Here is a 19,784-nt window from a genome sequence, read left to right as displayed (position 1 = left end):
GAACAAAGAAGACGCGGAGCCGATACTTGCGTACAAGAGCCCTCTTTTATCGCGATTCCGATCTATTATATTTCTTTTCCGCCGCTCGCCATTCTTCCGCACCGCGAGCTTTCAATCTCGCTCCCTCGTTTGGGGGTTGAAAATAAAAGCCGTTAAATGGACGACGATTCTGCGTCGCGGAACGCGTGTTTTTCTAGTCGTGTAAAGATGATAATACGATTCCGGGGGTGTTGTCGTTACCGCGAGAGAGGCAATATAAAGTACGTAAACGTCGGTACGTAACCGACATTACGATGATAAAGGAAGAACAATGTAAAGGATATTGCGCGCGAGAGGTTTTGCGATCCACCTCGCGCCGCGAGTATATCTAGGTTAATTAATGTCTATTGTTGAAATATCTCTCCGTATGCGCGCTTGTACGACCGAAGCGCACTTATAATCGCATTCCGTATATCCGTTATGTTTCGTTACGCAACAGATATTACACGTCTCGCGATTATATCTCGCTATTATCGCGTTTTATTATAAACCGACATATTATAATTCGCGATTAATGGAGTTTGGCCGCTAACGATGATGCTCTCGCGCGACTGTTCTAGCACGCGCTTGTACCATCAGACATTCTAATTCAAGCGCATTAATTGACTTTCCGTCTTCCGTCCTCTTCCTAATCGAACTCTCGCTGTTTGCAGCCGAGATGGGATATCGCTTTTTTTTTGTTCTTGTCTACAAGCGCAACCGGCCTCCCTCGCAAAGTTTTCACTTTCCTCTCGACTTCGCTGATAGGAGACTGCACCATTATAACGAGCGTTTATCGTTAAAAGCGATTTCCATTAACTGCAGCTCGAAGCGCGTTTGATGCGGTCGATCCGCTAGAAAAAAAAATAGACGTTTATTGAAAACTTTCATTTGCTCGCGCATGGGTTTTTTTTACACATTGTCGATCATAAACCGATGAAGACGCCAGATATTGCATATATATATCTCTCTCGATATAATTCAGTCGCGCAAAAAGTTAATAAAAAGAGGACGTATACAGGGTGTCCGGAAAATCGCCTGCAATACTTCGGGAAATAATAGAAGATTCAAAAAGAAGCTATATAAACATAGGTCCGGAAATAAGTTGTTTTCGAGTTATAGCTACTTTTAAGTTTAGAAATCGTAATTTTTTTCATAATCATAATTTATTTCATTGTATTTTAACATAAATAACTGTTGTGTTTTAATATAAATAACTTCATTTCGAACTATTTTGAAGAATAGAGACCTGCATTCGTGCATTTTGTGGTGGCTGCATTTTGAACATCATATTTAATTCGATTTAAATACCTATTTATGTTTATCCTTGATTTTAAAGATAATGTAATTGTATTTACAAATATTGAAAAATTGAAAAAAAACTTAAGAAATAAAAAATAAAAATTGAACAATTAAAAAAATAAAAAATAATAAATGAGAAATGCTAAAGCGAACATAAAAGTGGCTATAACTCAAAAACGACTTATTTTTGGACATATGTTTATATAACTGTTTTTCTTTCTTTTTGAATCCCCAATTACTTTCCGAAGCACTGCGAGCGATTTTCCGGATACCCTGTATAAATAAAACGTGGACATTCTTAAATGCGACTCTTTGTGCTTTTAAATGAAACATGGATTGCCTTATGAGAGTTCGAGAGAAATATTTGAAGAAAGTGTACATCCCCCGAGGAAAAATATCCTCGGAATTTTATCTCGAGAAAAGTTGTAAATTCGAATATGCATTGCTCGAAGTTCCTTTACACAGAAATACGTTGCGGAATATCAACTTTTCAATGGCAGCTTGTTCGACAAAATGGAAAACACATTTCTGTTACTACAGAGAATCCAAATAAACTACGTAAAACAATTAAAATCGCAAAAGCGTGCTTCTGGAAAATATTCCGCAAGAAATCATTACGCGCGTTAAAGTGAAAAAAAAAAAAAAAAAATACGTTCGACAGTTTTACTGTAGGAAGTATATTCGCGTCGCGATCGAGTGCCAGTTTCGGTGCGGATGTGACGTAAAATAGAATATAAAAGTCGTTCCTTACGTAACGCAGTATGTATGCCCGTCGGATTACTTTTCTTTAACAGGAAAGTCGAAGGTCACGATCGATCTTTAAGCCGTGTCGGATCGCGACTCAAGGAATAGGTCTTGGCATTCGCTCTTGTTTGACTTTCTCACGGATCGCGGGATCCGTGTTCCGAGATACCGCGGAGGAGAGAGAAAGGAAAGAAAGAAAGAGAGAGAGAGAGAGAGAGATAAAGACGAATTTGCACGGTATTCGCTTTGACGATCATCTCAAGCAAAACGTTTAAAACGTGCGCGTTAACCGAGCATTTTCGCAAAAATAATCATCTGCGTTGAAAAAGAAAACGATTCCAAATTTATACACTCCTCTCTTTTTACATTCTTGATAAATATTCAACATTTGAAGAACGCGTAAACAAGATGTTACCGAGGATTCCGCGTGGATGTTACAAAGTAAACTTATGCAAGAACAAAAGATATTAAAAAACTAACAAATTATTTTACATCGCAACTGTGCTATCTTCGATGTTTATTTTTTCCTAATTTTTTTATCCGTATAACAATCGAAAGTAGGGCTCGTGTGAAGCTGCTTTAAAGGTTCGTGAGGAAGACGATTTCGCCTGCTTGGTGGTCTGTTCGTGAGCGATTCCGACGTGGCTTATCCTTCGCAGGAGATCCGCCAATACATGGTATCCTCCGTCGAGAGGTTTTATGGCCGACATCTTACCTAAATAACCGCTTCCAGACAGAACCGCTCGACTCGAACGAAACGCGCGCGTTCCACTTTGTAAAAATGCATCACGGATTCGCAAACGCAATTGCACAAAGTGTGTGTACGTAAAAAACAAAGCGAAAAATAGATAGCGTTAAATGTTTTATCAACTGATAAATAATTATTTAATACTTTATTAAAAATAAAGAAAACGTTGACGAACAAATTAATAAATTATTTTTTTAATAAAACAAGTTTATGAAACGCTGCAACCTGTGGTTTATAAATATACCGGAGAGTAGACGAAAAGTTTCATTATTTTTATTTATTTTGTTTTTTACGTTAGGCGTCCGATAACTATATTGATTGTTCCCGTATCATGAACGCGCTTGATAAATGCTGTGTCAGTCGAGCAACGGCCTGACGTGACGTTTCCAGTTCGGTCAGCGAGAGAGGTGTTATCGATTTTCTGTGTTAGCTAATGCGAATGAATAATTTCTCGTCTTTAATTTCTGCACCAAGCGGGGGGTTAACGACCCGGTATTCATCGCTTCGAAATCGAGCGCTTCAGGTGAAATTGCAGAACACCGTCGTGTACGAAACTTACGTGTCCAATAGTTTCGCGGATGTATCGATCACGTGTAGGACTTTAGTTCGAGCGCGCGAAATAATTGAAAAAGTTCTTCTCGAACGGTAATAATCGATACGCGCGAGGCGGCAAACGGGGGGAGACGAGGCGTATTCCATTCGATAAATGGTCGCTTTGTCCTTTGTGAAGAGACTATGATCGAGTTTCTAATATCGGGGAAGCGCCTTTGGCCGGCCTCCAAAAAGCTGCGGAAAAATGGAGCGTGTGTCAGCACCGCGGTGTAACCGTCGTCGATAAGACAGCTTGGAACAATGCTCTTTAATTGAAAACTATATCCATTTGATTGTCATTCAATTCTAGTTATCACATCCGCTTGTCCGACAAATTGATATCTATCGTATTTATAAAGGCTACGCTGTGTTGCGCCAACGATAATGTTCTCAAAGAATTCAAAGTGGAAGAAAAAAGCTACGAGTATTGAAAAAGCTCGTTTTAAACACGTCGATATTAATATCGTCACGAAGATGGAGCGAAGGCGCGTTTTGGCGACTGTCACTCGCCACGGCGACGGCGAGATTCTAGCGGCAATAACCCTGTCATCGCTCATTTTATCGGCGAACGACAATTTATGCTTCGATAAAGTGCAAGAGAAAAGGAGGGCGAACGTGGGTCGCCGTCCGTAAAATGTTAATTGCGGGCCAAAACATTTTTTGCTGCGAACGATTCGCATTGCGTTTAACACACATGCGTTTTAAATACCGCGTGCGAATTTTTTCTATTTCCGCCAACGCATCGTTTAACCTTCGTATACTTTTTTCCACGATATTTTTTTTGGGGTGCTCGATATTGCGAAGCGCAAAAAAAAAACCGAAAAAAATCAACCGAAATTCTTTTGCAAAAGAGAAATGCGCAAAGTTACGTTTTTCGATTCATTCAAAATACACGTTCTGCTTAGACGGAAACACTTTTATGTCCCGCAGCATAAAACGCTCTAATGAACAAATATATAAACAACACAAATATATTAAAAAAATACTAACAATGATATACACAAGTTCAACCTTTAATGAACATTTTTCATTTGCGCCGAAATTGAACTTTAATGAGATCAGTTCGTTAATTATATGGCAAGGCCTTTGTTAAATTCGCAATAAATTTGTGCTCGTAATTTACCACAAGCTCGACGCTATCGTTTTTTCCTGAAAATTAAAACAGAAAGTCTCTGATAATCTGGTTAAAGAAAAAATATCCGAGGAACATTCTAGAAACGAATCCCGCGCGTAATTTTTCCAAAGAGAAAAGAACTCGCCCGTATTGTATCGTACGATCGTGATCAATAATTTGTTACGCAACGTTCGTTTGACGAGACGATTTTCACTGTTGACATTGCGCCGCGTATTAATGTTAAGATAAAAACCGAGTGTTTGGATTTTCGCAATATCCTAGCTCTCGCGCATTCAACTTAACCTACAGATGTACGTCAAGAACGTCGTATTAAAAAATGACACTTTATGCAACGTTTACTCACATCTTGAAAAGAAATCTTTAATTTCGACCTGCATATGTCCTACGTACGCAACAACAAACAAATGAAACTTCACGGTATTTGACGCGAAAAAAGTTTTATGTTGCATGTGTGTACACAATATATCAGAAATTGTTGTGCTTCTTTGAAATAAAAATTTTCAAACATAAAAGTCCGCAAAATATAAAGTTTAGAAAGAAATAAATCACTGCATTTTGTCCGACTACATTTTTGTTCTCTCAAACCGTAGTCACAAAATTCCTCGGTAGAATATAACTCCGAAGCGAAATGATTGTTGCGCCTCGTCAGAAAATTTATGATCGTCGGGGGAGACAACCTCTATCTACGGCGTCCAACGCCGGTCAATTTGTAACTTTTGCGCCACACGCCTTTAAAACCTGTGGTATTTCCATTAAGTAACCCACGGTATTTCCATCAACGTGCATCGTGTGCGCGCTCTTATTTTTAAAGTCCGTTGATTTCATATCAGCCATCTTTGAAAATATTTTTGCGAAGATTATTACGTGGTAGAATTTTACACCGCGTGATCCAAATCGAAGATTTACGATTGTTTAAATATCTTTTTTTCACGATAGAAGAGACCGGGACTAGTTGTAATTTTGCTAAATAATATAGTAAAATCAATTTTATTAAATAATATAGTAAAATATTCTTTTTTTTTTTGTGTGTTATAATGTAGGTTGTTACTATTGTACTGATGACGTGTATGAAGTAGCTTTTTTTTTATTAAACGCATGACATTTGATATTTACAAATACTTTTGTAATATTGGATATGGCAATTTTTTTATCTCTATTTTGTAATTATTTTATTGTGTTAAAGATTTCTGATTCTGAATTTTACTTTAAATATAAGAAATGACAATTTTAGATAATTTTTCTTATATTTATTTAACCACCACTGTAACATAATTTATAATATCTTTTATTAAAACTGAAGTTTAGGATAAGCTGATTGAGATGAAGTGAGATTAGTTGCCATACTATGAGTACGCGCGCGAAAGTAATTGCCGTTTTGCGGCATTAAAGTTCCACAAACAAGGAAAAACATTTCTAAAAGTCATTACGTTTTCTTACATTAAAATATCATTTATGTTCGAAAGACTTATTTTTTAAAAAATCATTAATAAAATTGTTACTTTTATAAACAAATGGCTAATGTTTTTGAAATAGTTATACATACCTACTTAATGTGTATAATAACATATAATCTTATTGTACTAACTGTAATAAAATATAAAAAACAAATGATTTATTTTATACTTTTTAAAATAAGAGATTGTGTCAACCAACTCTGAATGTAGAATAAGTTGGCAAATTTACAAATTCTTTTACGAGTTAAGAATATAGTAAAAGAGGAAAAAAGTTTTGCTATTATATGGTCAGCAAGAAAAATGGTTGACCCTACGAAATTTTTCATCAACAAAATATTTTGTTGGCGAAACAAAAATTTTACTAAACTTAACAAATGTTTTTTTGCTGGCCATACAGTAACTAATTTCTTGCTATTTTAGCAAATCTTTTTTTTTCGTGTAAAAGAGGTCGAATTCGAGCCAAAACAACGTTTTAATAATAAAGGAAATACAATAATATTTAAACTAACATCAACATTTGACTGTGCGCTTTCAAGCTGTCATCCACAAGATAAATACACCTTTTTTTACTTACCACGGACTAACTACGCTCCGGATTTAACACGTTGTTTTATGGATGACTCAAGGTAGAGTCGAAATATTTCTATGTTAGTTTAAATATTCTTGTATTTCCTTTATTATTAAAACCTTGTTTGGCTCGAATTCGACCTCTTTTACACAGAAAAAAAGATTTGCTAGAACAGCAAGAAATTAGTTACTATACGGCCAGCAAAAAAACATTTGTTAAGTTTAGTAAAATTTTTGTTTCGCCAACACAACATGTTGTTGATGAAACAAAAACTTTCGTAGGATCAACCATTTTTCTTGCTGACCATATAATAGCAAAACTTTTTTTTTCCGTGTACTATATTCTTAATTTGTACTTACAATACCAGCGTTATTTAATTATGTCTCTACGAGAACATTTTCTAAATATTTCTTCGGCATAATTTCGACAATTTTTTTGAGTTCTCCATCTTCCGAAAATATACTTTGAAATGTAATTTTGCATACACCAGGAAGATTGGATCCTTATGGCGCAGCGCGTCTCATCATTTCTGTCACACGTTCATATCTTTCTTATCCTCTTTCATATGGCGATAACATCTAGGAGATGCGAAAGCGCGAGTTTGTGCTGTCACAGGGTTCCGTTGTTCTAGACATTCGCGCGCGCACACACGCGCACCGAAAAAGCCGATCTACTCCCCGACGAAAATGGAAGTGGCACTCACGTCGCACGTTATACTCGGGCAAGTAGCCCGACAGGCGGCGTTATCGATATCCCTGTCTTTTGTACCGTCACGAAGACATCTTCCCGATAGCAATATCGTTGTACGCTACTTCCGATGGCGGGGACAGACCCATTTTGTATTTGGGTCAAACGTAATGTGCGTGAAAAAAAAAACAACGGAGCGGAACGAGCGATCAGATTCGAGGAAATCTCTTCGCCATCGTTTTTATCCCTTTTCCGGGATCGAGATCGTTTTCTAGGTCGCGATGGGAGATGCTTCGAAGTAACAAGTACGAGGAAACGCCTATAGTGGCGTTTAATGATTTGGAAAGCTTATCTTTGAATCAACTCCTCAAGTCGAACACTCCACAGTGAATCAGAAACTTTGAAATCTCAATTTTACGTCTTGGAAATATTTCCTCGTCAGAATTCACACTTTTTTTTTTTATTCTGTCAAAACTATTAATATTTTTTTGCAACCTTTTTTTATCAAATTAGAAACTAGAAGTCTCTTTGTGAATCAATCAAGAATCAATTTTTTAACGTATTAAAAAATAATTTAATTAGAATGAGAAAAAAAACTTAAATATTTTTGCGCGCATCTACTTATTTTGACGATCGTGATATCCGTGGTATCCACGATCGCGAATAAATGCTTTGCATAAAAATGATGACCATGGCTTTCCCACATTTCTAACGGCATAATGCCGAACTCGTACACGTTCCGTACACGTTCTGGTCGATATTACGAATTCCATGAGCAGGACTGTGAAGCTCGATGAAAGAAAGGTGATCATCACAATGGCCGTCACGAGTTGCTGTGTGCCACGGATACTCGAACTCTGAGTCACTCGACTACTCACTCGCTCTTGCTCGGCCGGATTGCATTGTGATCTTTCACCTAGCAGTCCATTGGTTCCCAAACTGGACACGCAACAAGCATCACAAATGAGAGACGAGTAAGAATAAAATTTTAAGAGAACGTTGTCGAAAATCTTGAAACATCTTTTACTGACAAAATGTGAACAATTTTCTAAATTGTAAAAAAAAAACTAAACTAAACAGTAAAAAAAAACTTCTAAACAGTAAAACAAAATTTATTGTTTACATATCTCGAATATCTTTAAAATAAATAAAAAAATTAAATGATTATGTAATATAAATATTTCAATCATAAATGTTTTTATAAACATATTTTTATAATTTTGACTTGATATAAAACTTAAAGCAACATATAGCAAAACAGTTTGTGAACCTCTGTGCTAACGACTTTAAAGTTTTGAGGCGGCGATTCTTTGCCGGTTCACATGAAGGAAAGAACGAGAAACGCCGCTCCTGATCGAGAATAATACCTCGTAGTCATCGACCTGCGTTTCATCATACAAACCTACCTAGCAGATTAATGACGTCTGAACCGTAATAATAATCTATGATATGTTTTCAGCTTGTTGAATATTTAAATAAAAAGAAATAAGGAAATGGCAATAACAAGCTAACACCAGACGTTCGGGTACAATTCTTTTATAATTTGAAGATTAAAAAATTATTTTTTGTTTTTTTTAACAAACGTTTCAATCCACTATGGGATCTTCTTCAGTGTTTTAATAAAAACTTACAAAAAAATCATGATCTATTCAAGAAGATCCCATAGTGGATTGAAACGTTTGTTAAAAGAAAAAAAAATTTTAATCTTCGAATTATAAAAGAATTGTACCCGATCTGGTGTTAGCTTGTTATTGCCATTTCCTTATTTCTTTTTATTTAAATAATCTATGAAATCTGCAAAATAATTCCCCCTCCTCCAAAAAAAAAAAACACATTTGCAAAAATACGTGCAAATATTTTTCACGCTTCGGTGAAAGTAGTTTTGAAACTTTTTTAACTTATATCGATTTTACTACACAAGTTTCTTGCATCGAATCTGCTGAGCCATGAAAAGCTTCGACGTTGTGGTTTCGGAAAAAGCAGACGTACGGCCCAGCATCTCGCGTTTTTCATCGCGGCGATTACAGTCGCGAAGAATGCGTGACGTTTGTTCAGAAATCATTCTCTATTGGGAAAGCGTGCGCGAGAGAGAACGCGAAACCGATGTCGTCGAGAGAGAAATCAGTCCATATGACGATCACAGCAGCGTATGTGTGTACGCACATTTTGCAAATCGACGAAAGCGTGCGCGATCTTGGCGCGCAGCCGAGATAAACAGGCTGTTTGGCAATCAAATCGTGAAAATCCATATTTTGGTAAAATTGAGTTGTGTTAGAGACGTTCGTTTCCTTTGAGACAATCGACGCGGTCTAAATCCGTCAATTTTCTTTGCACAACTGGAGAGCACGAAATTTATTTGACATCTGACGAAATAAGAAAACTTCTTTATTTCTAAAATTTTTCTTTCAATACGGATAAATATTTTGGTTTAATTTAATGATATAAATAGTATAGAACAAAGAACGAATTTTTTCTTCTTTTATTTTTGTTGTGCGAGAATAGATTTTTACAACGAATTCTGTCTTCAACGAAAAAACAATTGCTTATTCCACGTGATAATAAAAATTACCCTATTATCATTAATAATACTAAATTACCATTGTTAAATATATCCACGCTTGTGCGCAAAACACAGATACATATTTCACCGATTTATCGTCGCTTTTTGTTCACCGGTACTGTGATTCGCGTAACGGCAAAATATGCGGATACAAATATATCTACGGATCTGATCTACTTTCAAGAGAGAAAAAAGAAGGGGAGACAAGATATATAAATTTTATACAGATCTGTGAGCAGACAGATTCACGTAACAGCAATATAGAAGGTAAAGAAAAGAGAATATAAATATAGAACATGTAACGAACTTAAAACTTTCATGCGTATATCATTAGCGTCAGTTCTTTTTTCGAACCTGCCATAAGCAGAGTATCTTATGTCACATCGAGATCGAGCGGTTGCATCGCTATGCAGACTCGAGCTGCATAATGCACGCTGCTTGCATCAGCTTCGCTCCACGTGCGCGTATTAAAGCTTCAGCCCAGACGAAATTGGCCAAATAATTTATACTTTTCTATGGCGGTCGTTATATAAAAACGCGACAATAAATCAACTATTGCACAAAAAAGTCGTGCCATCAAAGTACTTCCAATTAGATATTCTATCGAGAAACAAAGCCGCAATTAACGGGCCTAATCAGAATAAGCGCAAATAGAAACCAGTAGTCTCAAACAATTATGATTATGTTAGCAGAAATTATTACATTATGGCAATTATGTGATAATACGTCATTAACGTGTAATGAATTATAGTCGTGTATCTATGTAGCATCAGTCAAGCTTGACGAGCAATAATACAACAATTATACGTTGCTCGAGAGATCCTCAAATTAAATTGTAATTCGAATTAAAAAGCAGCATTGCGATACGTAGTTCATTTAAAAATGTTACGAGCATCACGAGAAAGAAACGAGGTAGGAAACGAGAGCTGAAAAAAAATCATTGTTATATTACTCGATGCCTATTTATACGTTATCTGTGGGATAAAATATGTCGCGTCGGTATTCGTTAAAACGAAACATTAAGTGTATTAGAATATCGCTTCAATATTAATAAATTTCTCAGTATTATTCGCGCACGGGCGAGCGAGAAACTTGGCTCGCACGCTCGCGTTACTATCTCTCTCGAGTGTATTTATAGACGGCGACGGGGCCACCTTTAATTAATATTATTCAAGTAAACAGTATTTATTATCTTCGGCGAGGAAAATCGTACCTTCGTTATCGTTCGGCGAGCGATCCCACGAGGCACATCGTCCGGTTCGACGCGGTCAGCTGTGCGAGCTCTCGCGCGGCGCGACTGAGATATCCAATTTTAGCGCACTCTCCGCGCAGTCAGTGTCAGACAAGCTTACAGCGCACACTCGGAGAACAACTCGCAATGCACACTCGCGGATGCTTTCCCTTCCGGCTGTCTCTGTTCACGTTCTCTGTTCGGTAGTCGAAAAGTCACTTCACGTCGCGCGAATATACCGAGAGGATACGCTATAAAAATAATAAAAACTACGTTAAAGTGCTCCGAAACGAGAGCTAGTCTTCTCGCGCGAGCACGTACGTTAGAGAAACGCGCCACACAAGCGCCGAGCGGCAACTATTCCGATTCCTTCGGCGCGCTCGTCGAAGAGGGAGGTTATTCCCCGAGGGGTGACGAAGAAGCCCGAGAGCACAACGGATTCTGTCACCTGATCGCTGTCTGTCGCGCGCGCAACTTACTGTTTCTTCTGTCTCTTTCCGTCCGCCACCCTTCGAACGAAACACAGCATGTTTTCTGGAAGCTTCACGCACACCAGTGTCACACGTGTCGTTCACAAATCTTGTTCGGCTCCGATTTGTCAGCGAAATAACTTGACAAACAGTCACACACAAGTCTCTTTAAACGCAACACATGTATGTTCTCCCGACACGGCAAGGTAATAACGCGCGCGCGGAACGAAGACACAACAGGGTGCGCGGTCTTCAGGCATCTGAGCGTCGATGCGGGACCTGGTCTCTCGCTTAGCGACCTTTTCCGCCGGCGCCAACGCGCGCCGCCAATCGCGTCTCACTTTCGTTCCCCACTCGCGTCGGTCACGGTCCAATAGCGAACTCGCGTACATGCGAACAGACACCTATACGGCACGCTCGAACCGATAACGCGCATCCAGCAGGAGTCCAGCAGCAACGCGTCACCGACCGACCGCTTTGCTTTCTTCCGTCAAGGCGAGCCCCTCTCGCGGTGTCCCACCCTGCGTCGCTCTTTCTCTTCTCGCGGCTTCACGCCGAGATATTTGAAAGTAAGCGCGCGCGCGCGCGCACGGATCCGGCACACGGTCGATCGGTCGGTCTCGAGGCGTGATTTATCGCGGGAGAACTCGAATGCGCGGATATCGAGTGAATGCGCCGTTAACAAATGCGCGAAGGGGGTCAAACGTGAAGGGTCCGTTCGTTCGTTCGTCTGTCTGTCTGTCTGTCTGTCTGTCTCGCTTTCTAAAAATTAGCGACACCGATGGCAGGCGGGCGTGCCGCGGCAATTTATCGATCAGTCGTTTCCAACTTAACGCGAAGCACACGGGTCTGAGAGAGACGCCGCGGTATATACAGACTGTATAATAGATGGTATGGATAGGCAAATGTATCTCACGCCGTGAAAGAGTAATCGGATTGATTGCGTGCGTTGCAACAGAGTTTATTCATCGCTCCTATATTTGCGCAAAGGGAACGTCTGTTGCCGGATCGGATTTTAAAATTAAATTCATTCTTTATTGCGCAACCGCGCAATTCTAAGATTAATTATGCCATTATGTGTTTGCGCAAGAGTCGCACGTGAAAAAGGAAAGCGCCCTAATAGAGCATCGAGACGGATATTATAGATGGCTCTCCTTTGCTCTCATGTTTCACCGATGTATTCGGAACAAGCGAGTTTTAATTTCAAAGAACTGATAAAACGAACGGTGCGAAGGAAATAGGTTCGGTTTTATCTGCGGGACGACTACGTACGGGATGCGAAAAATATTCTTTATCTTGTCATTACTAGCGACGGCCATGTGGTCAATATTGAACGCGACATATTTCAATGGACAAAGAGAGTGTATTTTACGATAGAAAAAATTTTGATAAATCGTTTATCGTTGCAAGTATGTTTGATTTCTGTCGATATTGAGTGGCAAATAGATAAAAATTGCCCGCGTAAGTCTGCTCGAGATTATTTTATTTGAACATATGTTTCAATCATATATTTTTTTCTTACAAAAATGTGAATTTATCTTTAAATTCGCTGACGCGAATGATCGCATATACACTACCCAAAAAGATCGAAACGTAAAAATGCGTGCGTTAATTTTCTTACTACAAACAAGATAGATAAAAAGTCAAAATCGAGCAAATATAAAGTTTGTGAATATATATTAAAAGCAAAATATCAATTACATAGAAAAACGAAATGTTTCGTCTTTAACTTGAGACTTCTTCAGTCGTAATACATCATAAACGCAAAAAAACATAAAGAAAAAACTTCTTACTACTAATTGTATCACAACACATTTTCTAACAAATAATTAAAAAATCGTGATCAAATCCATTAATTTCTCTTTCATTTTCGACAAATTAAATTAATTTCGTGAAGCAAAATTACTTTTGAATTTCAATCAAGATTAGAGATTTCAACGCAATTATACGTAAAATGTAAAGGTACATCAGTTTCACCAATTACACACGTGCGATTTCATTAATGCTGCGATTTTGCGAAGAGTAATTACCACGCATTTTCACCCATTACGCAATCATGGAAATTGTATATGTACCGACTGTCATCTCGAAAACGACGTGACGTGCGAGATCGCAAATACTCCGGATTATTCTCGGTCGATGATCCACATCGCCGCTAATGATCCGGAGAGCCACCTTTCCCCGGGTCGTCATTTGTTCGTATATCGTTTGCGAGCGCCGAGTCGGCCCGTGCGTGCGCTATATACGCGTACACGTGAGAATATTGATTCCACCGCGTCAGCTGCTTGCTTGCTTGCTTGCTTGTCCGCTCTTGCTGCTTGTGCTCGTCGCGGCTTGGTTACCCTCTACCGCATTCTAACCTACATTCACGTGTTCTACGCCACGCGCGCAAGCAAGTTACCGATTCCGAGAGAGGATATCTCCGTTCCCTAGTGCCTGCTTTCCCGATGTACCGGATTTGCCAAAGAGCCGGATATATTCCTCCGGCTCCGATTTAACTCTTTTAGAACTATTAATTAACTTTCGTCTCGTCGACACGGGTTCTGCAAGATTGTAAGAAATCTCTGCATATTTCACGTAAATTCTTATTTTTACGCCAAAATAGATAATAACTAAGAATTGAGATCATACGAGGCTATATGTTCGTGCAATTATAAATATATTTTCTAATTTTTTTAAATCGTAAATTGATACACGAATTAAATTTAATTCGAAAATTCACATAGGATGCTTGTTTGCACCACAAATATGTAAAATACCCATTTACTTCTTCTCTACTATAGAAATAAAAAATAGATAATACATTCATTAAAAAGAAAAAAAAATGAGAAGATTTAATGTTCCGTAATTTTTACGTCACGTAGTTTTGCGATTCTCTTGAAAGCTTGAGTCGCGGAAAAGACTTGTTACAGAAGAGAAAATCCGAATAAACGCTCAGAAATGAACAGCTAACTACTCAGCTCGGAATACACTCCGGGATTCCGCGTATAGCGGACAGAACACGGCGGACTGATAATGGGACCAGAGGCGCATAATTGCGTCGTAATTGCGGATGGGAGAGAGATTGCTTCCGATCCGATGGGAATCTCGCTTTAATGTCCCCCTTAAACGAGAATCTCGCGCGGACGGGCAACATCATTCTTTATTAGGGGGCCAGCGTGCGTTTACTCGGATTTAATGCAAGACACGTCTAATAAACGTGTGCGCACGTACATTCGATGACTGTGACGCGCGAGCGTATAGGTAACGTTAATCCAAATAATCCGTTTAACTTTAGAGTAGACTGTGGGCGGACATATCCGTTCAGCGAAAACTGTCGTTACGGCCTAAAGGCGGAATATATCCGCTCAGACTGATACGTTCGCTGTGGCCTAATGGCGGATATATCCGCTTGGCAAAAACTGTAATAACTATTGGAGTTGATAGAATTGAACGCGGAGTCAAAAAATTTAGCTCAATAATTGCGTAATCACTCAAGTAGTTTAAGAAAATCGAAAGGAAAGAAAGTTCCGGCCACAACGTTTGTTAAATAAGCACTTTTAAATAAGCGTATCGGCTCAGCTGCGTTGCGCTCTGAGAGTTAACACGTTTGAACACGTTGCCAGTAGAAGTCGAATATGTTTCTTAGGGCTTTAGAAAATGTCATTCAATAGCTTTGCGAATATTTAAATGTGACATGTGAAAAAGATCTGAGAGACCCAGGTCTGACCAAAATACTACTGGAAATGTTTTACTTTTTTTTTTTTTTTTTTACCGACGCAGAATTGTTCCAACTTTTGATTAAAAAACGAGAAATTAAAAAAATACAGAGTTTTTGCGGAAAAGTCGCGTGGGCCTCACAGACCCAGTCATTTTTTAACTCTGACCACAAAGGTCCAAGGTTAAATTGTTACTATCAAATAATCTTACTAAATTCTCCGTAAAATTTGTTTTACTTAGATGAGTATGATCGTCACCTATAAATGAGCGACGGGGAAAACCACTCATATATGGATGATGTGACGTTCAACGTGTTAAGTAAGCCGCATCCGCGCGATATTACCGCGTATTACTCCTGACCGTAAAGAGCTGTTTGCCCACCGAACATAATGAATAGAAAGGGGATTCAAACCCGTATGTATTTCCGGACATTAGTAATGTCGACGCGCTCCACCTGATCAGGATTACTGACCACCTATCCGATCGCAATTGGTTCAATTGATACTTACGATCCGAATTTCGATTTCGGTTTGAGGCAGACAATCTGTGTTTTATTTTTTATTTATTTATTTATTTTTTATTTTTTTATTTTTTGAATGCATTGAACTTTTGCGCGCGCACCGCTTCCGCTCGTTCTCAAATTTCACGGTAGCACAGCTGGTTATAATAAAGCTGTACTCAGTTGGGATAATTAAGCGAAATATTTCTAACGAATGATCGTTAACCTAATGAGGACTGGTTTTACCAGTTCGTTAAATTCACTTAATAGATTTTCTTGTATGTAGCGGTTTTTGGAACTCTAAAAGCGTGGAAAAAACGAACAATTAACTCGCGTTTTAATGTTGACGGTAACCCGGAAGTCCGTGAAATCGCCCATCAACTGTTTAAACATCGCCAATGTTACAGTTCTTCGCGAGTTTTTACAAGAGTAATAGCGCGTGTTTGTTCCAATCGTAACGGCTCGAAGTGTCTTTTGTTAAAGGGGAAATGTGATAGAAAAGAGCAAATAAAATCTTAACGTTTTATTCCGCGGAACGTCTCTTCCAACTAGCGTCGTTATTTGACCCACTTTCAGTGTCCATCTTTTCCGAGTAAATATTTGATTGACCAGTCTCATTAAATTTCAACGTCGAATCTCTATATATGCAAACTCCAAATTACGTTTTTTCTATCTACAAACAATGAAAGAAATGATTCTGTTTATTTTTATATTTTCAAGTTTTTGTTACCCGTCAAATCAAAAGCCTGCGAAACTCTCTTTCTTTCTCTGTCCCCATCACTCATTAAGAAAAATTTCTCTCTACGTAGTTCGAAAAACTCGCGCGTAAAGTACCTCGAATATCCAGAAATAACTTCGAGTATCCGGGAGAAAATAAAAAGTCAATGCACGTCCTTGGCGCGCGAACACAATTTCAGAAATATTGATGCAAAAACGTGAAAACTCTGGGCCCCTTTTGTTTCTCGAATACAATCTCTTGACGATCTCGAATAGACGCATTGACCCGCTTAAAAGTACCGTTTCTCTAATTGAGAATAAACGCGAATCGTGAAAAGTAACAAACAAGGTGGAAATCGAAATTGATAGTTTCGGAATGCCGAGCGGCAAGAAAAAGCGCTGAGATGAAAGTCGCGTTTTTAGACGTGAACCTCAAGAGGTTGTAGAAAGTGAGCAATATGTCGCAATTGGAGAGTGCAATCTGATCGAGTTTTTATATCTCTCTTTTTCTCTCTCTCTTTCTCTCTCGATCTTCAAAAACTCAATAAACTGCAAAGTCTTCTAAATAAATCAACAAATTGAGATTCTTTTTTTTTTGTAAAAAACGTGAGACGAATTTATCGCTTTTGTATATTAGATCATCGATTTCATTCGGCATTACTCGCCTGTGTTACTCTAACAAACGTTATCCCAACTAATCATTTGTCGTGCACGTTTACCGAATGTAAAAACAGCGAAGTGACCGACCGTAAAATGTAAAGGGATTGCCGCGTTAATGATGTAAGACGCTCCGTTGCGCGTAATAAAACGTCGCCGTTCGACAACTTTGCGGATAGTTTCAACTTTTATGTCGCGCTCACGTAATTGCACCTCGTCAACTATGAAAGATTCAAATGCGTAACACTCTGGTAAAAAAAAACACCAGCGTTTAATTTTCTTCAGAGATGAAAAAAATAATGCAGTAAAATTTTAGCGCAAATGTGTGTAAGAGTTAAGTCGATCAATTGACGACTATAATCGTCAAATTTTTGTTGATGTGTTGGCAAATGGCTATGTATATTTTTGTTAAAAAAAACAACAACGATCTTACCAAGCAAAATAAAATTTAAAAAAAGTACGTCAATGTTAATATAGTCAGAGCAAAAGTATCGTTGACGTCGTAAGCTACTAAAAATTATAATTACTAAAGATTACGTTAGTTGGAAAACAATTTGCAATTATTTATTTACAATAAATAGTTAGATAAACTTCAATTATTTATTTCTACTAATGTTTATAATTACCCATACTTCCTGAAGAGCTGCCGGCACTTATTACTAACCTGCAACATACAAAGAACAAAAGTACGTCAAAACATGTCACTTTAATTAAAAGATAAGCGAATAAGGTTTTATCAGCAAAACAAAGACGTCTGAGATATCACAATATTTCTTATTCGCTCAAATGCAGTCTTATTTGAAGATGCAAGAAAGATAATAAAACTAAAGCACTTATCACGTAAGCCGAGCAAAACCGCACTTCCGAAGTAGATAGTAAAACTCACTTTTTTTTTTATCGAAGTATATTATATTACAGAACAATGAGAACAATATACATGTATATATATGAGAACAATATACATGTATATTCTTAGAAACCAGACTCTTTTCAGATAAAAATGTATTTAATATACTGCACTAAAAAAAAAGTATTACTTCAAATTATTACACGTACTTAATAATTTACATGTTAAATAAGTAAAATATATGTTTTGCATAAATATCTAGCATATCGGCATTGACCGAATATATTTTTTCTCTAGTTTGATACTATAAAAGCCGTTCCAAAAATTGTTATAAAACAAAATTTGTTGCACGGACTAAATATGTATAGTTTTTTATCTAATTTTAAATAATTCAACAATTATTTAGAATGCGGTCGAAAAGTCTCACTACATACGTTTCAAAACATTGTTCTATCTTCATCTCTCGTTAAGTGTAGAATAAAGATAGAATGATGTTTAAAGAAAAATTTGCGGTGACACTTTGATCACATTCTTAGTTGCATAAGAAAGATATAGTTTATTCATGTCAACCATCCAAACTTTTTAATCAAGAATTGAAAACCAACTCAATCAAATTATTTTGTTCGAAAAACTAGTAGCATTTATTTGTTTCTGCGTGCCATTTAGTTATCTAAGTAATATAGTTATTTAATTCCAAGTATTGAACCGACTAAACAATAACCTGATAAATATTATATATTTTCAACTAAATGGTTGAGTTAGATACAACAAAAACCCAACTTTGTTGAAATGCAGCTTGGTTCAAAAATAGTGGTTTGTTTCCAATGGTAACAAATTATTTTATGTCACCGTAATAATTAGTTGAACGTATCAGACTAACAAAGTATTTTAGTTGGATAAAACATATTATGCGTTTTTCAACACATTTTGTTCTCAACGTATAAAAAACGATTAAAAAACTAATTAAAAAATACTTAAAATAATAATATTAAAATATACTAACTAATAATTGAAATAATTAGTTAAGTTGCACTTTTTCCCAAGTGTCTAAATTTATCGTGTTTTATCGTAAATGATCGAGAATTTCTTAAATATTATAAAATTATCTTAATGATTATAAAATTATTATATTATTAAATCACCAATTAAGTGCAATTCTGTTATTTAAAGATAACATAAATTACATCAAGATAAGAAGTAAAAATATATTAATTAACTAAATTAAAATATTTGCACGTATGGTAGTTTGCGTTATTATTACCGTAAGTTGAAATTAGATAATGGAATCGATCATGTTGATAACGCAAGTCATCGTCGTAATAGCGGTTAATATGACAGAAGATAGCTAGTAATTTAATTAATGGAATGGAATTACATCGTCTTGATCATACAAAATCGTCGAGTGAAAGGAAGATTCAACCTGAGAATAACAGAATTCGAAGCGCCTATGATGAAATATGCGCACAAGTAAACGTGCACAAATAAACGTGTTTGACTGAATCTCACAATGGAAGAATTTCTCACTTCACAAAAAAAAACTTTACTCGCAAATTTTCAGACTTCTCCAGCTTCACATAAACGAGAACTTCGAGATGAGAGAACGCTAATTCCCAGCCATTTTGCATAATTAGCATAATTCTTGCTTCCGACCCGTAAAACTTATAACCAAACATATTCGGAAGAAAAGTGGTACACCATTTATCACAACTTTCTAAATTTCAGCAATCAGGCTTCGCATTAACATTTTTTTATTTGCGACAAGAAACTCATTTCGCGAGTTAAGTAATGAATATAGCGTTGTTTCATTATTCGTGCGCGTCTACTAAGTTTTATTCGTGAGCGACTTTGCAGCGCTCG

At 37.3% G+C, this 19,784-nt stretch overlaps 1 protein-coding gene across 7 annotated transcripts in view; it reads right to left on the bottom strand.

Annotated features, from left to right (window-relative positions):
- Positions 1–19,784, bottom strand: part of LOC109857599 (serine/threonine-protein kinase tricorner) — a 143,278-nt gene that overhangs the window by 30,967 nt on the left and 92,527 nt on the right. For 2 of the 7 annotated variants that reach the window (XM_020434073.1, XM_020434072.1), the window contains one exon: positions 17,707–17,744. The exons of 3 other annotated variants lie outside the window; for them this stretch is intronic. In XM_020434073.1, coding sequence (XP_020289662.1) covers positions 17,707–17,744 — 38 coding nt within the window. Of the gene's footprint in view, positions 1–11,020; positions 11,751–17,706; positions 17,745–19,784 lie in introns of those variants that run through there. 2 more of the 7 variants (XM_020434075.1, XM_020434074.1) reach the window with 2 other exon arrangements.

Source organism: Pseudomyrmex gracilis, unplaced genomic scaffold, assembly GCF_002006095.1.
Source record: "Pseudomyrmex gracilis isolate BER0280 unplaced genomic scaffold, ASM200609v1 scaffold_165, whole genome shotgun sequence".
Classification (NCBI taxonomy): Eukaryota; Metazoa; Arthropoda; class Insecta; order Hymenoptera; family Formicidae; genus Pseudomyrmex; species Pseudomyrmex gracilis.
Note: the sequence above shows the minus strand (reverse complement) of the source record. Positions and strands in the feature narration are given on the sequence as shown.